The 24,187-nt window shown below is 46.2% G+C and overlaps 1 protein-coding gene across 1 annotated transcript in view; it reads right to left on the bottom strand.

Moving 5' to 3' along the window:
• Window positions 1-23,569, bottom strand: part of Arhgap20 (Rho GTPase activating protein 20) — an 81,527-nt gene extending 57,958 nt beyond the window's left edge. Inside the window, exons 1-2 of the mRNA XM_032885224.1 lie at window positions 23,317-23,569; window positions 5,167-5,249 (exon numbers count right to left, since the gene is read on the bottom strand). Of these exons, the coding sequence (XP_032741115.1) occupies window positions 5,167-5,249; window positions 23,317-23,421 (188 nt within the window). The 5' untranslated portion in view covers window positions 23,422-23,569. The remainder of the gene's footprint in view (window positions 1-5,166; window positions 5,250-23,316) is intronic.
• Window positions 23,570-24,187: the final 618 nt, after the last annotated feature.

The raw sequence follows: 24,187 nt of genomic DNA on the forward strand, positions 1-24,187 counted from the left end.
TAATTACTGTTTCTTTGTGTCTTTGTGTTTTTGAGATTTTAACTATGGTATGTGGTAACGCAGTGACTCTCCACCTTCCTTATGCTGTGATCCTTTAATACAGTGCCTCCTGTTGTAGTGACCCAAACCATAAAACTATTGCATTGCTACTCCAGAAGTGTTATGCTGCTGTTATGAATTGCAATGTAAATATCTGACACGTGACCCCCGTGAAAGGGTCTTTTGACCCCTCCAAAGGGTCATGACCCATAGACCGAGAACCAGTGTGATAGATTTTTCTCTACTTGTACTTATTTGGGTTCCAAATACCTTTTGCGTTTGGATATCCACTTTTTTTTTCTCTAGGTTTGGGGAATGTTCTGCTAAAGTTTCAGTGAATAAACTGTTCCTGTCTCTAGGTGTTATTTCAACCTTTTCCTCTGCTCAGTGAGTTGTTAGTTCTGTTCTCTTGAACCCGTTCCAGAGGTACTGAGACTCCAACAGTGCTCATCAGTACTGGAATCCGACAGTACTTCTCAGTCCGGTCTTCACATGTCTGAGAGCGGGCTGGACCTCGCTCTCCACCTTTGAAATCTGTTCTCCTTGGTTTCTGGGTGCTCCCTTCCATGGTGTAGGATGATTTTATTTGATGATTTTTTTTCATTTCTAGAATTCATTTGCCCAGATTCTTTGGTGAGTCTCAACTCCCTTTCTGAACTTTCCTCCATGATTTCAAATTTCTCCTCATGGGTCAGCTCATCCTCTGTGGAATCTTCCCTGTCTAGGTCCTGGTTTGACTTCACACACATCTCCCTGAGTTTGCTTGACAGTCATCAACCCTTCTTAACAGTAGCACTCTGACCTCGTTTGCTGAGAGCCAGTTAGCTAACTACCCTTGGCGTTCGGTAGTCAGCAGTAGTTGTGCACTTGTGGAGGAGTCTCATCTCTCTGTGTGTTTATTTGTTGTGCTTTGTGTATCTCTTGGGAGGAGGTGCCCTCCAGGTCTCTCATCCTTCTCTGTTTCCCCTCCTTTAGTTTCCTTTATTTTCACGTGGGTCTGACTGGTAAGCTGTCTTCACTTGGAGTTTTTACCTCCCACCATTTAGGAAGAAGACCCCTGCAGCAGCACATACAATGACCTGACAGCAGGCACAGGGTTAGCGTGTAGTAGTACGCTTGCGTACTTGTGTCACCAACAAGCTTCAGAGACGGCGAGATACTGGTACTGATGTGGGAAAATACAATTTCTAGCATTTATTTTGGAGCCGAGGCTGCTCATAGTGACTTAAGTGAAATGAACTGGCAATGGGGAAGATGGGGAGAATGAGTAATGATGAGAGGAAAAGTGTATATGTGTAGGTGTAATGCATAATGTGTCATAAAATACATGAGGAAGCACTTTGGAGTAGATATGGAGGGAGGGCAAGCATAAGCACTTTCTGGAGAGTACAAGTTTAAAAACACAACACGACGACGAAAGTAAGAAAGTAACAACAAACAATAAGAATGAACAATGCAGGGAAAGAGAAGGAAGGCATTACGACCCCAGGTGGAGAGAGAAGGCTCCTCCCTGCTCTGGGCTTCTCTTTCCTATCAGTATCTACAGGTTGGAAGGTGGGGAGGCTGGCCGCTGGTCTTAGTAATTCAGATGCATTGCATCCGTATGACTTCACGATGAGGAGGGCTTCAGGGATGAACTCTGCGCTCTGCTAGATGCCCTGATGAGAGGCCTCTCTTGCCATCTACCACCATGTTTCTGATGCTTCGGGGACTGCTCTTTCCACGCACAGAGCTTTCCCTGAGGCTCCGAGTGGGTAGGGAAGGCCTGTCTGTTTGTGTTGACGATTGCCTAGCTCATCAATTGCGTCATCACCCACAGCACACGTCTAGGAATCCGAGGCCAGTGGTCGGGGGTTGAAGACCTCTTCGCCCGAGAGTCGGGCTCCTATGCCCATCTGTTTTCATCTCCACTCCCTGTCTTGGTTCAGCCCTCTCTCTTCCTGCACGCTATCTCCAGTATCTTGGGCTGCATTTCCGCCTCTCTGTGCTCTTGTGCCCTCTGCCCGTGCGAGCACTTCCTTGGTAGCTACAGCTGACTTTAGCTAGGCTCAAGTAGTACGACGCAAGTGGGCACTGGTGACGAGCCTCCTGATTTATGGGCAACCAAACAAAACAAAACCCATCCAATTAGACTAGCGGTTCTCAACCTGTGAGCTGGGACCCATTGTGAGGGGTCACGTATCAGATATTCTGCAAATGAGATATTTGTATTACAACTCATAACTCAGGCAAATTACTGCTACAAGATAACAATGAAATAATTTTATGGTGGGTGGAGGGGTCACCACAACACAAAGAAGTGTTTTAAAGGGTCACAGCATTAGAAAGGTTGAAAACCACTGAATTAGACTGTTAGCTCTTTACTTAAACAGGATCTCTCTTAAAAAACAAAACAAACAAACAAACAAACAAAAAAACCCAAACGGACAATAACAACAAAGCTGTAACCTCTGTCCCCCCCGATTGCTTGGATGTGGCTTCTGGTTTGCCATTTATCTGTTTCTTTCTACTTATGGCTTATGATCTACTAAACTGCATGCCCTTTACTACACGAGTCACCTGTTTTACATAAACACACCCATCTATTTTAATTTCTTCTTTTGTACTGTAAGATGACATGTAAAGATCACTATAAAATATTAATCAGAACCCTAATAACAATAAGAAGGAAGACCATAGTGAAATAAATAAATTACACACTTCAGCCCGGGCATGTCCCGGCATGACTAACACAGAACCAGGGCTCAGATGTTTACATCGATCATAATGTATACGTTTACATGTAAGCGCCATAGGATAAGCACCCCTCGATTGGAACAAGCACCTCCAAATGTGGTACTACCAAGTAATTCTTTTCAAAGAGTACAACGTATAATTACCTCCCGCTGCGCGACACAACTGCATTTCTGGGAAATGAAGGGCCAGCTAAAATGAATAAAAATTGCTGTGTTCCTATGTAAAACAGTCAGGTTTCAGGTATGAGCAACATGCAATTCTCTTCCTCTTTATAAATAGGCTGTGTGGGGGACATTTGAACGGGATGCCAGCACCTGACTGCCCTTTGCTTCACTGGCTACCTTCTGCCTTACACAGCTCTGCTTGCTGATCTCTGCGTTTTCTCAGGAAATCGGACCCTCCACACAATTCCAAAGTGCCCCCTGGAGGCAGTACCATCGGGAAACGCTATTTTTATAAGTGTCTGGTGCCTTACATCAATGCTATTGTCAATGCCTGCCTGGGCTTGAAGAAGTCTATCTACCCGCCTGAGCTGAGAACTGGACAATGCTTGGAACCCACGGTTGTCCAGTAATGGATTTCAACTTAAGACACTGAAAAAATTATCTTTGTATGATGTAGAGAACTAGAGACAGCTGTACTGATAAGCACATTCCCCTCTGTATCCTAGGTAACCAGGATATGGCCATTTTATTTTACCCACACTAACCAGAAGCATGCTAATGCAAGTACATTGGGTCATTCACATATGACACTGATGTACTTGGCTGCATTTCTATTTGGAAGAGTGTCATCCTAATTAAATTTCGATTAGGAACCTATTGAATACATACACCCATGTCTAAAGTGTATGTATTAGGGCACAGGTCAGAAAGAACTTAGTTTGAGAACTGGCGGGGGTGGAGGGGTATGATCCGAGTACTTTAAATATTTCATTAAATAGGATTAGAGTTTATCTTTGTTCACCAGACTCTTCTGTTATGCCCCTATAGATTCTTTGTTAAGTGAGCACCTGTTTTTAAAAGCAGTCTGGTTATTACAGGAAAATTCCTGCTTTCAATAACAGGTTCTCTTTCCGTGAAGGATTTCGGCTTAGCGGAAAGCCATCGTAGCTGCCCTAAGAACACACGACTGTCTCTGAGTTAAAACAGCGGACGAAGAGGCTCATCCAAGAACGTGGGCCACTGGAGAAAATGCTTCCCAGGCAAGCGTGAAGACCAGAATTCAGGTCCCCGGCACTCATATGAGAAGCTGGGGGCAGCGGTGGCCTGAACTTAATGCCAACGGTGGGAGGCAGAGGCAGGACAACTGCAGAGCAAACCGGTACTGAGAGTCTGGGTTCAGAGACTCAGCTGCAGTGAGCAGAGAGTGACCGGGGAAAACCTAATGGAAACCTCTGGCCTTCACACACATGCACACATGCATCTCTGCCTACATGGGGGGACGGACACACACACACACACACACACACACACACACACACACACACACACACAGAGGCACATGTATCTCTGCCTACATGGGGGACAGACAGACAGACACACACACACATGCACACATGCATCTCTGCCTACATGGGGGACGGACACGGACACACACACACACACACATGCACACATATATCTCTGCCTACCTGGGGACAGACAGACAGATACACACACACACATGCACACAGATGCATCTCTGCCTACATGGGGACAGACAGACAGACAGACAGACACACAGGCACACATGCAAAAATAAAACAAAAAAAAAACCAATCCAAACATTGAATTAGTGCTTGAATATCAATTAAACTTATACACATTATAAAAGGCTTTAAAAAAAAGTCCTCACAGAAAATTATTTAGACTTAATAAACAAAAAGGCCATTTTAATAGTCTTCAGCTTTGCTTTCCACGTTAAGGTTTACTAATTTACAATAAAGTCCATAACACCAACCTTTTAAAGGAAATAATCTTAATATAGTTGTTTATTTACTGATACAATTGTTATTTACAATTGGGAAAAAATCACCACCTCCATAGACAGGCACTACATTGTGATGGAAAGGAAGCACATTTGTGGGTGTAAGGCAGACATTCAATTTTCAACACTGGGATTTCTAGTTTACCCAGATCAGCACCGACCCCTTTGTGCTTGTACTTGTGAGCTGTGTTGTGTGGACGTTGCTCAGTTTGGTTTGAAAGCAACCGGGTACACACTCTACCTCTAAAACTACCTATCTCTCATGAAATAATGTCCCAGGTCACAATTCCCACTGCCCAGAAGAAAACGCTGCCGCTGATAAATAAGCTTCAGACTTACTAATAGATGATCCGAAAACCCCATCAGATGGCACAGCCTCCAGCCAGCACAGAGCGGCCATGGCCTGACTGACGCCTGACTCACCTGGTGCTCGGCCGCTTCTGTAAGGCTTTGTCCAGGATGAGGGACGGGGCGCTTCTCCTCCTTTCTGCTAGCGTTTTCATTTTCTGTTGAGGGGGAAAAAAATCAAAATAATGACCAGATGGCTCCTGAAGGAATTAAATGTTGGTTTTCAATCCAATTCAGCAACATTTCATGTTGACCACCAAAGAGTCTACAGCTTCCGTTGAGGATCTAAAGCCGCCATCTTTAAAACAGGACCACAAGTATCAACGTGAGGCACGGGTGGTTTTTATTGCCGGGGAATTAAAAGGAAAAAGAAAGCCTTTTGTCTACACGCTCAACGCAAGGTCAGGGGTTCTTAACCTTGCTAAGGCTTTGACCTTTTACTGCAGCTCCTCCTGCTGTGCAGAGCCCAACCGTAACATTATTTTCATTGCCACTTCTCAGTTGTAACAGTGAACTGTAATGGACTGTAATGTAAATATCTGATAAGTGGGATACTTCATACCCCCCCACAAGGGGTCAGGACCCACAGGTTGAGAACTGCTGTGCTGGACAGACATAAATTCTTTTTATATTCCAAGGTATCATTGTGGGGCATACACTACTGACCCTGCTTCATGGTGATCATGTGCTCTCAAGTAGGCTTCAGCGGGAAATAAGATTTGGAGAGGTCAAATAAAGGGAAGGAGAATCAGTTAAAGCCAAAACCGTAGTGACTAGGCCTTTTCATTTTTTTTTTTAAAAAGATGTACTTATTTTTATGCCTATGAGTATCTGGCAGCACGTACCTATTGTATACCATATGCATATAGTACCTGTGGAGACCAGAAGAGGGTGTCAGATCCCCCCGGAACTGGAATTACAGGTGGTTGTGAGCCACCGTGAGAGAGCTGAGAACTGAATCCCAGTCCTCTGCAGTGGCATCAAGAACCCTAATCACCCCTCCGCCCCAGCAGCAGGCTCTTAAGAGCCATGTAATTGACCATTTTACACTCAAGTCTTCACGAGAGCTGGTACTTTCTTTAACTCTATGGAAAAACCCATTCTCTATTAGGTAATTCATAAAGAGTAAGAGAGGCTTGATACTTCAAGTTCTGTGTTTTTAATAACTAAAAATTTTGTGAATGAAAATCTACTCAACCTGAGTTATCCAGATAATTATTCTCCAATTAAAGAATAAGCATGTCAACAGCTGCGGGAACAATCAGGGAGCCCGCATCCAGGGATTGGTGAGCAAGGTTTTAATAGCAATCGCAAACAGCCAAGATTAAACTTCGTGACAAAAGCCACTCCTGATACATCCCTTTCCTAGCCTGGCCCTTGATCAGATTTACCCAAGAACACCCAGGTTTGGGAACCAGACAGGGCTGTCATAGTAACCATACAAAAGCTAACTAGCTGGGCTCAGGGTCAGCACTGTGTGTCACAAAAGAATTAACCCTTTCTTAGCTGGTAAATAAAACTTACGATGCTAACAGAAGGGCAGAGGATCATCATTTAGTTGGACGGTACACTTCTTTAGTACACTTCTCATTCCCCAAATCCATCATGTTCACGGGGAATCTCTCAAATGATTGCTGTCACTGCTACTCTGGCCTCATGACTGGGGCTACCTCACTAATCCTTTGTCTCCTATGTGGATGCTCGACCATCTCTCTCAAACACATCTGACACCGCGGCTGAAGCCACTACACAGAACAACGAGGACCAGGGTTAAGCAATGCAGACCACCAGACACCCAGGTCAGGCATTACTGACAGTGAATCAGTAAGAAGCTCCAGGTTACAGAGAAAGAGTCTGCATGGTGTGTGTTTGTGCCTTCCTCTCACAGCAACAGCACAGAGATTCTCAACTGCAGCAATTCCAACAACTCCATACCTCACAGCACTCAAAGCTCATCTCACAGTTTCCATTGGTCACATCAGCCTGACATTCCGAGACGGCAGTGACTGTCTTCCTACATCAGCAACCTCAGTACGAGAAGACGGAGTTCGATTTTGCTAAGAAAGGTGCATGGTATTAACATCATCAAAGCGGTCTCAGACTTTTCTTCAGGATCCCATTTCTCCTGGCTTTGTCTTGATCCCCCTTTCCCCCCACCTGGCCAATCTTTGCCCATTTTTTGTCCTTGTGAAATGGTGAGCAATCCTGCTGTCCCAGCTGGAGGGAGCCCCTTGCCACCTGTGTGACCGTGACGACTTGCTGGCCTTCTCTGTGGGGTCACCTCTGGGGCCTCTCCCATCACTGTCAGCAGACTTAAGTTCTAGAGTAGCTCCTCATTTGGACGTGATTTCTAATTCTCAACTCTGCATTTCGGGTTGATTAAGAATCTGGAAAGGATTGAGGGAGACTTAAAATGTGAAGAAAAGAATTTACACACACACACACACACACACACAGACACACACACACACACACACACACACACACACACACACACACACACACAGACACACACACACACACACACACACACACACACACAGACACACACACACACACACAGACACACACACACACAGACACACACACACACACACACACACACACACACACACAAAACCAACCAAACAACAAACAAACAAACAAAAAACTAAACCCCATAACAACGAGCTTCTTTATTTGGAAATAAATGTTTCCAAGTTAGTACAGCAGCACTGTTACACATAGGAAGTGGGGATCCATGGGAAGGACAAGGCAGGGTGGAATGGGAAAGACCCATGGAACAAGATTCAAGGGTGACCTGGGCTAATGTATTTTCAAATTCACAGAAACTGTGAACTAATTTTTTTTCACAGAACTTCAAAGATTCAGAAATGGATTCCTTAAAAATCCAATGTTTAAGAAACCACCTGATTTAAGAACATCTTCCTGAGAGTTATTAAAACATGAATGTGGGTAGTTAAAAAAAAATGGTGACACGTGTTCCTCTGTAAAGGTATTTTTAAATACATTTTCTTTTTCATGGAAACCACATGAAAACATTCGCAGACACAGTGATTAGATTACATTCTATCTACCTCACCCAGCTAGATTCATACTGAAGGGGATGCAGTAAAATCACAGAGAGACTACCACGATCGACTGAAGTCTTAGAGTCAGAATTAGGCCAATGAAGTCATACAAGTCAAGACAATTCTATCCTTTCTATGGCTTTCTACTGCCTAGAAAACAAGAACATTTGAACTACACAGTTTCTTAGGCCATTTGGTGTTATTATTTCTGACATTCTACCCAGATTTTTAAAAAAGGAAACCATATGAACCATTTAGGACTCACAGGATTCACTTTGCCTGCAATGAATCAAAGCCTCAGGAGTGGCCCACATAACAGAAACTACAGAGATCCACAGATCTCTGTCGCTTATGTGGGAAAGCCAAAGGCCTATGGGGGCTCTGAGACGAAGGCCCTGATCTTCACTCAGGCAATACAGACTTGGACTCACTTCTTGTTTATAAGGACGGAATGGAACAGGTTGGAAGAGGAGGAGACTGGATCCTTTTGTAAACGTATAGTAGTGGTATAAGCTTGTCAGGTCAAGGCTGCACTAGGCCAGCAATGTCTACAGCTGTTCTAAGGTTAATTATGACTCTTGGTTTTATGAGTAAACTGCAAACAGTGTATGTTTTGTTAACTTACAAATTACTTACTTTCGGTTTCTTACTGTTTTCTTCTGACTCTAAGTGTCCGATGTTTAGAGGAAGGTGATATCACAGTGGATGCAAGTTGGGAAGGAAATATTTTTTTTTAAAGCTCATCTTTTATCTTAAAAAATAAATTAGGATGTTCAAAGAGGAAAAGGTACTAATCTTTTATAAAATGTGTAAACTATAACATTGAAAAGCAATTGTATACATCTTTTAGAAATGAGCTACAAAATTAACAAGAATTTTGGGTGTACTAAAAAATCAAACAAAGATGACATAGTCTTCTCTGTCTACTCCATTATCCTCAAATAGGATAAGATCTTAAAAGAAACTGTAATAGAAAATGTGACCACAGCCACTCCTTCGACAAGCATAGGATGCACATTAGGGAGAAATGAAAGCTTTGATTTTCATGCTGTCTCCTCCGGAGCTATATTTAGCTTGGCAGGTCAAAGGAACTATTCTGACCAAGAGCAAACGGGCAGAGGTCAGAACTACAGATGAGAAGGAAAACCATGTAATCTGTGCTTTGGTTTGTATTTCAAAAATAACTCAGAGCCTCAGCGATGTTTCCCACCCTAACTCATTTGCCATCAGCCGCTGAGCCCATCGGACATCCAACACTCTGCGTTCCCATCTCAATTAATGTGCTGTGCAAACGCGACACAGCCTCTGTTGTGGCATCTGTCTGCCCCTTTCCAGATGATGGGGGCTACCTTCCCTTCCAGACATGCCCTCTTTCTCCAGTGATTATGTACTGAAACTCAACTGCATTCCCAAGCTTAGGAAAACATCAGCATAAACTCTAGTCAATAAACAGCAGAGGGGGTGAACTTTAAAGCCCGCGCACGCACGCACGCACGCTCTCTCTCTCTCTCTCTCTCTCTCTCTCTCTCTCTCTCTGTCTCTCTCTCTCTCTCTCTCTCTCTCTCTCTCTCTCTCTCTCTCTCTCTCTCTCACACACACACACACACACACACACAAAAAACAAATTCCCAGGCATAATGCTCACGCCTGCGATCCCTGTACTTGAGAGCCACAAGGAAGATGGCTATGAGTTAGAGGCTAGCCAAGGCTACACGGTGAGGTCCCAATGGGAAGAAGGAAGAAGAAGGAAGGAAGGAAGGGATGATCTCCAACCAATTCTGTGAATTAGGGGCATTCCTGAAGGAACTAGACAGCAAGCAGCACTCCTGTCTGCTGGAGGCTATCCTTTACAGACCCTGACACCATCACATCGGGCTCCTCGGTGAATATCCATCTAACAGTTTAGCAAGAATTTATGAACTGTCAATGAACTGTGCCGGTATAACTGGACAACTACATGCAAAGAAATGAAGTTGGTTTTGTAGCTCATGTCACACAACAACCGACTCTGAAGTGATGAGTGGGTGACTATAACCATCCCACAACATACAAGCTATCTTGGTCACTTCCAATGAGACAGCCAGCTGCTTCTTCGTGTAACACTGCAAACACAGGCAACAAGAGAACAAAACCGGTAGACCGTGAACTGTTAACGCAGAATACTTGCACAGAATGGAGACAATTTGTAAATTAGACCTATGTTAAGTGACTCAGGTCTAGAATACATAAGTCGCTGTTAGAACTCAGTCATAGAGGCCAATTACCCGAGTGGAAAGGAGGTGAGAGATAGGATTTCTGAAAAGACACGTGAAGAACTGTTAACATCATTAGCCGCCAGGGAAATAATAAAAGCCACAGTGAGCTTTGTCCACATGAGGATGGCGATACCGAGAAAGGCAGTTTCTGTTTAAGGAGACACCGGACTCTTACACGCTGCTGCCTCATTCCAGTTTGGGTCCTTTACTCTTAGAGAGAGTGCAAAGTCCCACAGATGGTTAACCGGCTTTTCCACGTATATGATCCTGCAATTCATGCCAAGGTACATCTATCTCCCCAAGAGAAATGAAAATATATGACCGTGCAAAGGCTTGCACACCAACATCCACAGCGGCAGCATCGTGGAAACCACTCTATGTCTCCCACGCTTAAGAATCAATAAGTGTAATGTCACATGCTACATATGAAATACTACTTGGTAATAAAAGAAATACCGATAGGTGCTATGACACGACATGCCTGAACCTTGAAAACATGATGCCAATTTAGGGAAAATTGTCACAAAGAACCCTATGGTATGGATTCCACTTAAAGAACCCGTTCAGAACAAAAGATTCGACAGAAACAAACTATAGATTAGTGTTTGTCGCGAGCTTGGGAAGTTGGGGCACCAGGAGGTGACTCAGAGTTGTGGTGGTTCTTTATGAGGTAATCAATGTGCCTTGTAGCTGCTTGTATTATGAATGCTAATCATGCTCCCGGGAAACTGTTTGTAGGAAGAGTGCCCGGATGTAGCTTCTGAGAACCTGCCCCCAGTTGGTTCTGATTGGTAAATAATGATGCTGGCAGCCAATGGCTGGGAGGGCAGGCAGAGGCGGGGCTTCAGGATTTCCAGGTTTGGGACCGAGAGGAAGGGGGAGAGGAGATACCGTGGTGAGAATAGTGGAGGATTGGGGGAACAGTCACCATGTAAAGGAGCTGGGAGAGTGTGGCCCAGACGGCTCCCCAACTGGGTCAGGGCAGCCAAGGTAGAATAAAGAATTTAGTAAGCGATAACTAGGGATTATTGGTGGGCAGTGGATCAACCGCATGGAGGTTACCAAGTGGCCCAGCTCTCGCTGTTTAAGGTATATCAAAATATAAAAGCTGTGTGTGTGTGTCTTTAGTTCAGGAACTTAAGCCACTGAGGCAGGCAGTGAACACACACCGATGGGATTTATATATAAAATATATTGCCACAGTGCCCCCCTCAGACCAATGCATAGTTAAAGAACCAATGTAGAAACCAGTGACTGTGCTGAAGCAAGTGAACTGTACAGTATTTCACCTGTGTGTTTCATAAAGGACAAAATAAAAAAAAATCCTACCTACCTGTCTCCTATACCACTAGGCTCTGTCTCAGCGAACCGATTTGTGACTAGAAGTTAGAATATTCTAATAGCCACCTAATGTACACTACATGGACCTGTGACGCTGACTGCTCTTTGTGTGGGAGCAGTAGTGGCTCAGGGCTCTGTATGAAACTCTGGAACTGGCCTGACTACTTGTTAGGGTTTGCTGTCATCCATTCCTGTAGGTGTTTGCATGGCAAGTCGGCAGAAGTTGCTAGGTAACTGTGGTTACCATTGCTTACAGGTAGGACTGTCAGGTAGTGAGCGGACTATACAGGGAAATTGGTTTACAAACAAGGCAGGTGAAGGAACAGGCCGGCATTTTCATCAACTCAGAAAGCATTTTATTCTTTTGGCCCAGAAAAACTTTTGTGTGTTTTATTGCTGAAAAAGATGTATTTGGTAAAGGGGGAGGGGAGGACAAAATATACTTCCCTCTAGTGTTTTCCAGAAAACAATGCTGGGTCCTTAGAAAGTATTTTTCTTCCCTTAAAAAGGTATTTAATTTCCATATTTTAAAAATTATCAGATCTGCCTCTATTTCCTTCCCTGTAAATAAATAAATCGTCCTCCCTGCTCCAACACTATTCCCTCCCCGCTTCATGTGCAAAACATAAACAGTGCTGCCTGTGGAGGAATGCAGGGCCGCCTGCTGGAGATGGACAGCCGCTTGAGGAAAGGGACCCAACCCTCCTAGCAGCCACTGGTCACCAACAGCTCCTCCACTAGGAGGGGACAACAGGCCCCAGCCACACTTGGATTTTGTCTGGCTTGATCCTGTGCATGGTCAGAGTTGCTCTGGGTTCATGTGTAACAGCATGTCCAGAAAACACCGGGATTTGTTTGTTTGTTGGTTTGGTTGGTTTTGGGTTTTTTTTTTGTTTGTTTGTTTGTTTTTTCTACCATCTCTGGCTTTTCTCATCTTCTCCCTCTTCCAAGATGATCCCTGAGGCTTGGGAGGAAGGAGTATTATACGGATGTCCCATTCTGGGCTGGCTACTCCAGTCTTTCATTCTCTGCATGTTGACCATCTAGAGGCCTCTAGCTGTCATTACTGCAGAAAGAAGTTTTTCTGATGAGGGATGAGCCATGCCCTAGCTTACTGATGTAGGGTGTGTACTTACAAGACAGTCTGACACTATGCCCATGTAGCAGGATACTACTAGTAGAGTTTCTACGAAGGCCTATAACTTACCCATTCACAGGTTCCTGGGGCAGTTCAAGGAATCAGACACGAGTCTCATTTTGTGGGGGCAGGCCTTAAATTCAATCAGAAAATGGTTGGCTACCCCCATAACACTCATGCCACAATTTCACTAGTGGGCGTGTGCTGTCAGGCTGGTCGTCACTGTAGTTTACAAGGTTCGCAGCTGGGCAGAGCTGATGACTGCTTCTGTCCTCCGTAGCGTTCAGAGCACCTGCCCAAACTGTGAAAGCTAGCCGGGAGAACAGTACTTCCTGGCCAGTATCAGCTTCACTCCTCCACGCTCTCGGACTCCAGTATGTACTGTCTTTGGCAATAAGATCTTAGCACCGAGTTATGGAGGGTAACCAGGAGCAATAGCAATAGCCATTGTATTTTGGGTTTTTTTGAAGGGTGGTGGTGGTGATGGTGTCTATAGGAACTTTCTGGTAAACACTCACAAAAGGGAACGACCTCTCTGGCACCAGGCTTTTTTTTTTTTTTTTTTTTAAATATATATTTTCTCTTTTTTTCCATCTTTATTAAATTGGGTATTTCTTATTTACATTTCAAATGTTATTCCCTTTCCAGGTTTCCATGCCAACACCCCCCTAACCCTTCCCCCCCCCCCTCTCTATGGGTGTTCCCCTCCCAATCCTCCCCCATTATCACCCTCCCCCACAAGAATCCTGTTCACCAGGCTTTTAATCTGTAGCCGATACTGTCTGGGAGAGGCATTGCTGTCCCTTTCCCTAGTCTAGGGTAACTCCACTTACACTCTTTGAAACTCTGTTTGTAATTATATGGAAGAAACTCCTACAGTAGTAAGTCTCCACAGGGCTTTCTGTGAAGGTCCATAGAGGGAACCCTGCCTATGTAAAAGCCCGGCTTACATACAGGTTCTCATTAGAATTTTAGTTGCATGTCCACCAAGGCTATGGCCCTGATTTATTCACCTCACACCCTCATTCAAATCTGGCATTCTTAGCCTTCCCCATAAGTAAACATAAATAAATGCTATCAAAAGAAAAGGGATAGGACTGGAAGATTTAAGTCGGCGGAGTGGACTGTAACTTTTCACGGTTTGTTTAGAGATAAAAATTCAAACATTTCAAACCTCACAGAAATGGTGCTAATGTCACCCTTGAGCTTTTAGAGTAAACAAGAACAACATTAAAACGAGGGATCTGAGATAACGGTTTACAGAACTATAGATTTTCACAGCTTCAGAAATCCCGGGTCAGATTTACACACTAGCTGGCTCAGATTTGACTACTACTAGTCCTTCTGTGACGAGCTGGCAATCCGGCCAGCAGGGAACTTTCTCCCGTTCCCCTTATGCCTGCAGTATTTATTTGCGGAGACAAACTCGAGCCACTACACAGTTCTAGTCCAGAAACATTGGCTCTGCAATGGGAAAAGAACTATTTTTAACCTTGCACCTTGCTTCTGGATCCTAGTATCACAACGAGACTTTGAGTGCTGGGTGAGCCGACACTTCCAGCTATTGTCCGCTCAGCCTGTGCTGAGTATAATGGTCTGTCTATTCATACACAGCCCTGTCCAGAGTCAGCCTGAACACTTGGCTCACGCAAACATCATCGTAAAGACGATGGTGAAAAGATTAACGTTCCTTCTGACAGTGGCATAGAAACATTCGTGCTCTTGGCTCTTTGCTATTTCCTCAAAATCATTATTTTGAACAACAACAAATCAAGAGTCTACATAATGTAGCATATATTGGGCCCTACTTCCATGACATAATTTCTCAGGTTCTCTCTAACATAGACCTAATTCCTGTCCTATCTCTCTTGTGTGCATATATAGGAAATTCCAGAACTGGAAAGTACCATGATATTGGGGCACACATTCAAGACTTACAGTAGTGTCTATACATGAGAGAACATCACCATCCCTTATACATTCTTTGTTCCTCTACCTCCATCTCTACCCACAATGCATCCTGTCCTATCATCACAACGGGCTTTTGAACTGGCTGGACTGTGATCTCTATCAAAGCCACCAATTTCAACCTTTGGCCATCCTTCCCTTCTAAAAGCAGCACTCGAGCACACAGGTCGAGCATCAATGCTGTTTGCCTTACAGCAAGGTTCTGCTGCAGTTTTCACACTGTGGCCAACACAAAATGGTGTTATATGTACAGTCATGACACCGGATGATAAACACAGGTACAGTCGGGCTATCCCAATACCCACCTGTCTGAGGGTCAAGGGCTTAAAGGTATGAGGCCTACTGCACCTGGGAAGCTCTGACTCAAGAGTCTTTCATTTTCCACACTCAGAGGAAAAGGTGTTATAATCAACGGGAACACATCAGGTTATGTCTGGACTTAGATACGGTGCCATCTAGCAGGGTTCTTACCCATGGTCAGGTGTAAAATGGCCACAAGAGAAGGAGAAGAGGAAATACTAGACTCCCCTTGCTGTAAACGAGGTCCCAGGTAAATCAGGAAAAAACAGGCTGTCGAGAAGTTGGGTTTGCAGATCTTGATATGTGAGCTGATGTGGTGACACATACCGTCCACTCTCAGAGTCTTCTGGAGTGACCAGACATCTAAAAACAGCTTTTACGTCCAGTTATGCCGTGTGACAGGTGTCTGTCAAAATTAGGTCAGGACGGCTCAGCTCACTATTGACACACGGTGCTGACCGACCGGGCTGCCTCTGTTGGTGGCTGGATTTTTCTAAGCTAAACTTGTCCTGAAGAAAATAAGGCTGAGACAAAATTTAAAAATAAACTGGGCCGTGCTGCCGACAAGCACTATTAGGGTGGAAGGCACAGCGACCCCTTCTGCTTTCCCTGTCTCCCAGATTGTGGCAGAGCCTTCCATACAAGAATGAAACTGAAGAGCACCCTACCCTAGTTTCAGACAAACTAATTAGAGTTGTGACTACCACAGAGAGCTTGCTTGCTCTCTGTGTCTTAAACATACAGGGACTCATCGAATTCTGATCCTGGACATGAGATACTCAACAGAAACGGCAAGAAAGCAAACTTTCCCTACAGTACATGTTTATTTTAGATGTATTTTAGACATGAGGGGTGTATTTCAAGACACTTCACTGAATAATAAAATTATGTATGTATATGTATACACACACACACGTGTCTTCAAAGTACTATATATATGGCATGAGTGTATGTCCATATATATGCCCATACACCTGACCCTATACAGCTACTTTTGGTAGTACTTAATAGAAATAAATGTTAGTGGCCACAAAGGTTGAAAAACAACGTGAGCTGTATAGTTGCATGTGTCCAGTAAGTTGTGTATGGTGCAGACACGTGATGCATTTACAATAGATATTGATTGATAGATAGATAGATGATAGATGGATAGATGGATAGATGGATAGATGATTGATAGATAAATGATAGATAGATAGATAGATAGATAGATATAGATAGATAGATAGATAGATAGATAGATAGATCAATCGATCTATCGATCTATCCATCCAACACATCCCGACAAGGTCAGGAGCCATGAAAGAGCGGAGACTACTCAGTTATTAATAGGAAGGGATTCCTTTCCAGCTTTCCTGTTTCTCTTCAGACTCCACTAATCTGTGACTCAAGAGAGTGCTGAAGTCTCTTGCTTCGCTGCAATCTTCATTTCAAAAACTGATGATGTTGGCCACTGCACGAATGCTGTAGGTATCTATGGGTTGTACGTTGTAACTGCCCATTTTCATCCCCGAGACTCACTCTTCAAATTTAACTAACTGGGACTGGGGAGATTGCTCAATGGCTAAGTGCTTATGTTGCAAGAATGAAGACCCGTGTCTGGGTCCCCAGCAATCCCCTATAAAGACAAGCACTGCCGTGTGTGCAGCCCTAGCACTGGGACCAGCAGATCCTGTGAGCTTCCTGCCTGGCCAGTCTGTCTGCTCAATGGAAAGGCAGGCTTTGGGATCAGTAAGAGGCAATGTCTCAAGGTAGCAGAAAGACATCAAGGAAGACTTCTAATACCGTGTTCTAACCTCTGCATTTGAACACAGGAACACACACATGCAGACACAGACACAGACACACAGACACACACACAGACACAGACACAGACAGACACACACACACACACACTTTTTAAATAAATGCATGCAGATAAAAGATGCTTTTATATCTGACTGATTTTATCGTAACATGAAATTTTAGAGCCACGAAAAGTTAAGGTTTTCACTATGTTAGAATGCAGTATTGGGCTACGTTTGAGTCATCCCTGGATGGTTTAAAGAAAAACAAAACAAAACAAAACAACTCAGACTCAAGACCCCTAAGTTTACTGATGTAGCTTTCAGCAACATCTTCCACACATCACCTTCCACAGTGGCGTTATCAGAGACACAGGAGCTGGTGCATCTACACAGGACTTCCAACTATAGTTTTGAGTTTACATGCAGGATACACCAAGCTTAACAACACTAGGCCAGGCTAAGCAACCCACATGGACATTCAGCTCGGCTGAACAGCTCCTAAAATCCGTCTTCCTTCTCTGAGACACCAGAAAGGGGCAGATATCAAGGCGTGAAGCCTAGTGAGCTGCCAAAATAAGGCTGGCGATAGAGGTCACTATTAGTCAGTGTTCACCTGACATTACCTAGGGGCCAGCATGACTGCAGCAAACGATCTTTCCCAGTGGGTTTTACACGATTCACTTTGAGAGTAACAGCAGAGAAGGGCTCAGTAGGACACAGTTTTAAGCACGGGCTTGGTTTTTCTCAGATACAGAAGAATAAAACTAAAGCCTACTATTAAGACATTTCATTCAAGGCTGGGTGCCACACATTCGCTTGGCTTGGCTAAAGTAGTCAGCTCTGGGCTGACTGGTGGTGGTGGTGGTGGTGGTGGTGGTGGTGGGGGTGGGGGTGGTGGTGGTGGTGGTGGTGGTGGTGGTGGTGGTGGAGGTGGTGGTGGTAGTGGCAGTGGTGGAGGCGGTGGTGGTGGTGGTGATGGTGGTGGTGGTGTGGAGGTGGTAGAGGTGGTGGTGGTGGTGGTTGTGGTGGTGGTGTTGTGGTGGTGGTGGTGGTGTGGTGGTGGTGGTGTGTGGTGGTGGTGGTGGTGGTGGTGGTGGTTGTGGTGGTGGTGGTGGTGGTGGTGTGGTGGTGGTGGTGGTGGTGGTGGTGGTGGTGGTGGTGGTGGTGGTGGTGGTGGTGGTGGTGGTGGTGGTGGTGGTGGTGGTGGTGGTGGTGGTGGTGGTGGTGGTGGTGGTGATGGTGGTGGTGGTGGTGGTGGTGATGGTGGTGGTGGTGGTCGTGGTGGTGGTGGTGATGGTGGTGGTTGTTGGTGGTGGTGGTTGGTGGTGGTGGTTGTTGTTGTTGTTGTTATTGGTGTACTAACAAACAGAGTCACACCCAAAAACTGCACGAAGAGGAGACAGTGGAGTTCATCACTGCAGCTTTGATGCTTGAGATGCACAGCTCCTTTCAAATCATTTTACTTTGGTTTCCTATGCCTAGAAGTCTCTCTCCTATCCCGATACTCACTGCCCCCATTAAGGGTCAGTGTGCTGGAGTCTGACACCAGCCACTCCTAACACGGACATGGCTCAAATGCGGGCTCCCACTGTACCAGGGACATGAGGGACACATATGGGACATCCCCCGATAACGCATTATTGCAGGAGAATTTAAATTGTCATCTGCCTGCGGCCACTGCATTTGCGAGCCTTATTCTAGGAAGTACTACACAAACTTACTGTATGTTCTTCTGGAGACAGACGCCCCGCCCACCCATGGCAGGACCTCTATGGTCCAGGGTAGACTACATTTTCTCTAAAAATCATCCTATCTTGTATGTAGCAAATAAAGGCAAGCTATGCAGCTAGGGAATTCTTGAGGTTAAAACAATAAGTGAAGATGTAAGACAAAAAGGCTGACTTCTGTATCGCGCCTACAGGCTGGTTGCTCAAACAGACCCGCCCCAGGACCTCCGGATTTAATTTTACCCTTACTTTCTGAATTCCTCTTTTAGTGTGTGAGTCCTGGCCTTTACAGAGTTAAAGAGCAATTCCCCACCATGCCTTCCCTTCAACAGCTCAGCCCAGAATGATCCATGTGAACACTTGCATTTGTTCAAGTCAGGATTGACCTCCAATGATCCATTTAATAACACCATTTAATAATTGTTTTGTTACTGTTTTAAGTTCTCCCTCAAAACCTGCTGCCAATAATGTAACCACCGAATAAACACCACTATAAAAATGTAGTTAATTTTGATGAAATCAAATTAGAGAAAAAGAGCAAGTTGGATTTCACATAAATGAAGAACTTCTGTTCTTAGAAAAACAAGGCCAAAGAAATAAAAATACAGGTCGCAGACAGAGAGGAAATATTTTGAAAATCACCTACCCAGTAAAGGGTTTGAAGCCAGAATGCATAAAGTACTCTTAAACCTCAGTAATAGAAAAGCTCACGACCTAACGAAAGCTGGCAAGGCATTTAAATAGACAATTAACCAGGGATAATGTGCATTTGGTAAATATAAGGCCACCGAGCATGTGCAGATCCAGACGAAGGGTACTACTACACCCCGCCCTCTAGCATGACTAACCCAAAGAGAGATGCTCAAGTACTGGTGTGTGTGGAACTGGATTATCCCACACTGCTATTGGAACTATAAAATCACTTCAGAATGAAGCAACTGGATTCTCAAAGAGACAAGTATATGGCGAAATATGGCCCAGTCAATCCATGCCTAAATATTGACCCCTCACCCCCGCAAAGCATAGGTCCACGCAGAACTGTGAATGAAGGGTCTCAACATCTTCTCCATCTTCTCTTGCAATAGCCAAGGAGCAGAAGCTATCTAAAGGCCAGGTGAATGGATGAGTGTACTACAGACTGAACATCCCTAGTTCCCAACCATGGCGTCCAAAACCACCTCAAACTCTGAAACCGTCTGCTTGCTGATAGAAGACATAAGAAGAACATCTATACCACACCTCCTGTGATGGGTTGATGCCAAAATACAGGTGCACTAAAAACAATGACCAAAGCGACCTGTAGGTTATGCATGTAAGAGATGCGAACTAATTTTATACTAACACTTGAATGCCACCCATGGGGTAACTCATTTTGTATAACCAAACAATTCAAAATCTACAGTGTATGAAACCTGAAACTCCCACGCGTTAAGATACCCAATCTTCACGGCATCAGCGTAAGGCATGAACACGTACAAATAACCATAAGTGGATTTGAAATTGTATCTCGTGAAAGGAAGGCAAACCTAAAACGAAGATTTCACTTATATAAGCTGAAAACGCACTTAATCTCCAGTGGCATAAAGCAGATGGGAATATCCTCATTTTCTCAGCACATGCCTACATATTTAGATTTGTAAATTCTAACTATGTGAGGTTATTGTTTATCGATTAAACTTCCAGAGGGATAGTAAAATCTTCAGGGCGCCCGCCACATCTCAGGGGCTGGACAGGCACATGTGGTTACTGGCTACCGGACACTGGGTGATCAGGCTTCGTCACCTCACTAGGTCCCACAGATCAGGGGGCAGGAAACTACAGGGCATGTCTATTCTGTTCTTATTGTATGTGTTTACGATGTAAATGGCATGTGTATGTGCACACACACATACCTGTGTGCTTATAGGTGTGGAGGCCAGAGGACACCTTGGTGGAATCAGTTCTCTCCGTCCGTGTTAGTGTGGGTTCTGGGCATCAAACTCAGGCTCCCAGGCTTGTTCAGCGAGTGCGTTTACCTGGTGAGTCATTCCACTGGCCTCTACTACATGTTCCTGTGCCTTAAATTCTATTGGCGCACAGTCAAACCCGCTCTCTTATGAAGTGTCCATCCTACTTCAGAGCTGTAGTAGGAGAATTAAGCAGAGACCATAAGGCTGCAAACCTTAAGTATTTACCACCCGTTTCTTTTGTTAAGGCTTGGCGAGCCTTCTCTTAAAGATAACTTCTAAGGAGAGGGGACACACTGCTCCTGCGTTCTTGGCTTTTTGTTACTCGAGGAATGCTTAAGAAACAACTAACATATAGCGGGCCCCACTAGCCTTGAGGACAGTTGGAGAAGAGGGGAAAATGCCAAGGGCAATGAATGCTAAGACAACCAATATAGTGGAAGGCCCAGAGCATGGCCAGAGGTGCCTTCCATTTACACGGGAAGGAGAGAGAGAGAGAGACCTCTAGAAGACCCGAGATTTGCACAACATGAAACAAACCACAACCAACAACTTTCTGTGCAGACATAAAGGGGATAACACCAATACTTCAAAGTAGGGATGGATTTGACTTAGTGTATTAAAATAAAGGCCCACGAGGCTGAAGAACATGGGGGGAGGGGGCGCTCAGGAATGGGAGAAGAAGGGACCAAGGAAAAACATCCGAGTTTTACTATGCGTGCAGAACGAATTTCCTTCAGAATTGTAAGCAAACGAACGTCATCATCAATTCAAATGAAAAAAAAAATAAACCACTCATTCTGGCGCTGCTAAAAGCAGAATGGGTCACAGAAAGACACGAAGATCTCAGAGGGAGTTCCTGCAAGGGCACAGGTTTGAGATGGGCACAGGGCAGCTTGGACTGCACTGATGGAGTGGAGAAGTTGGAAGGGTGGTGGCTGTTGTGGAACGAGGAAAGGTGTTGAAAACCCAACCTGCATAACGGGGGTGAGTAACCAGAAGCACGAGCGTTGTGAATTACAAACATGGGAAAATGCACAGGAAGGGCTAACCTTCTCACGCCTATGTACCATCATCCATTCAATAATCTTGGGAAGATGGATGTGGTAATGCACTAGCTCTTTATGTTTTATAACGAAGGATACTATCATAGGGATACTATCGTAGGGACAGTGGCTGTGCTGAGAGAACGGAGCGTAGGAAAAAGGACACAGCCTCCCTTCCGTTTTGGGACAAGTGCGGCTTGAAAATGATAAAGCTACTCTTTAAGGCTACCTCCCCTCCCCTCCCCTCCGCCCCTTGCCTGCATACTTAATCAGCCTGGGGGCGGGGCCACAGGCTTTAAGAAAACAAATGCTTGATTCTTTCCAATTCCTTAGGTTTACAAAACCAAAACGCTTTAAATCTTTGTCAATTGCCTAGTGTTCGTCTACCATTCTAAATTAAGAATGACATCCTGACAATTTCACGTTTTATTTGGAAAAACTGGATTACACACACACACACACACACACACACACACACACACACAGAGAGAGAGAGAGAGGCACAGGGAGCGAGCAGGCGCGAACACACACACGCGAACAACACACACACACACACACACACACACACACACACACACACACAGTCTCTGAAGGGTGAAAAAACCCACAAGGGCATCAGCTTCCATACATCAAAGGCTGAGCCGCCACTACTGCCCATACATCAAGTTCACAGACACCCATAGAGGGCTCTGCGACGACAGGTCCAAGGTCCTTGGGAGCTCACACACATTTCTATACAGCTATCACCTCTCTTCTTTGACCTCCAGCCAACCCACCATCCTAGTGGGAAGATTAATGAAAGGCCATAAAATCCGGACGTGCAGGGGGCCAGTGTATCCCTTGGAGTCTCTAATTATAGTAATGCAACGTTTTCACATTATTTGCTAGGGAAGACCTAGAATGCTCTCATTCCAACTTGTTTCCAGAGAAGCTGGAGCACCACCGTAAGGAACAAATATGGCCAAATATCGGAAGGTTTTGTGCTGGAGGAAGGGAGGGGGGGCAGACATGGCTACAGGAACACCCAAATCAATTCCCAGGAGCCCAGAAGCTCGCGGCCCACGTGCACTTGCTCAGGGACCTATTGCAGACACCTGACCTCCATCGAAATCCTCCCGCTGCACCGTGGACCAGTCAATCACCACCAAAAGCTACAAGTAGTTGCTCCCAGCAGTCGTCCGGGTGTCAGGGAACAAGGGCGCCGCCCCCACAGGTTCGAGCAGGGTCCCTTCTCAGAGGGTGGCTCTGAACCAAGCCCCCCACGCCCGACTGGGACCTCCGGGAGCTACCCACCCACCGCTAGCCAGTCTAGATCTAGGCCGAGCCGAACCTCCAGATCCCGCACTGTGGCCCACAGCACCCATCTCCGACACCCCCTAGAGGCCTCGGGTGGGCGCATCATCCCTCCCCTCGGGGGCCCGCCTACCTTCCTCAGGCTGTCGGGTCAAGGCCACCTCGGGAGGCTCGCAGGGAGGCACAACCCGGGTCAGAGGTGGAGAGGCAAGGGGCTTCTCCGAGACCCGTTCCCACCAGAGGAGATAGCGGGGGGATCCCGGGAGGTGACCTCCCCACCCCACACGGGGGCCGTTAACCCTTCTAGGCGCTAGGCGCGCGCCCATGGGGGCCTTCCGCTCCGGCGTCCTCACCTTCTTGGTGCCAGGGCCTCCCGCGATGCGAGACATGCCTGTCAGCGAGGAGGAGCGCCCCGGCTGCGCCCCTAGAGCATCTTGCTGCGGAGACATCGCTTCCATGAAGAAGATCTGCAAGCCAAGCCCAAGCCGAGGACCGGGTGGCTGCGCGGTGCGGTCCGGTCAGGCCGGACGCCGAGCTGCGGGTGCGGGCGGCGCGCCTCCCCGTCGGGGCCATGGACCGCCGCCCGCGCCGCGCTGGTCGCGCTCGCCGCACTCTGCTCCGGCTGCAGCAAGCGCCCGGCCGCCGCCGTCCACGCAGCCCCGCCCCTCCGCGCCTGGCCCGGCCCGCCCCTCCGGTCCGCCCCTGCCCCCGCCGCCCTCCCCCGTGCTGCCTGTGCGCGCCGCCGGGAGCGAGCTCTCCGCTCTTGGCGCTGCCGGAGCCACTAACCTCGCGAGGTGCCTCGGGGGTCCGAGGTTCTCGCTGCCGAGCGCCACGCGCCGTGCACCGGGCACCACTGCCTCCGGTGCAGCTCCGCGCGCCTGTCCGCTCGCTCCCGCCAGCGTCCCTTCCCGCGCAGCTGCAGCGACTGCAGCTCCCTGGAAGGTGGTACTGGGGCTGCCTGCCTAGTCTCGTTTTCGCGGACTGCGGAAGGGACAATTCCCAACGCCCAGTCCGTTGAAGACGGAGTTAGACAAATTTGGAAGCCCTGGTGGCATCGCCCGACCTCGGGTGCAGTGTCGAACGCTTGCTAGCTAAGCCTGTCTGGGTAACCCGAAGCCTTTGCTTTGCAGTCGCAGGGCAGCACGCATAGATAAGCAACCTTGCATGTTTGCACCACTGGCTCTCCCAGGCAGCAAGCTGCAGGGACCTTGCATTCTGAAGGAG

This window comes from Rattus rattus, chromosome 14 (genome assembly GCF_011064425.1).
Source record: "Rattus rattus isolate New Zealand chromosome 14, Rrattus_CSIRO_v1, whole genome shotgun sequence".
NCBI classification, from domain to species: domain Eukaryota; kingdom Metazoa; phylum Chordata; class Mammalia; order Rodentia; family Muridae; genus Rattus; species Rattus rattus.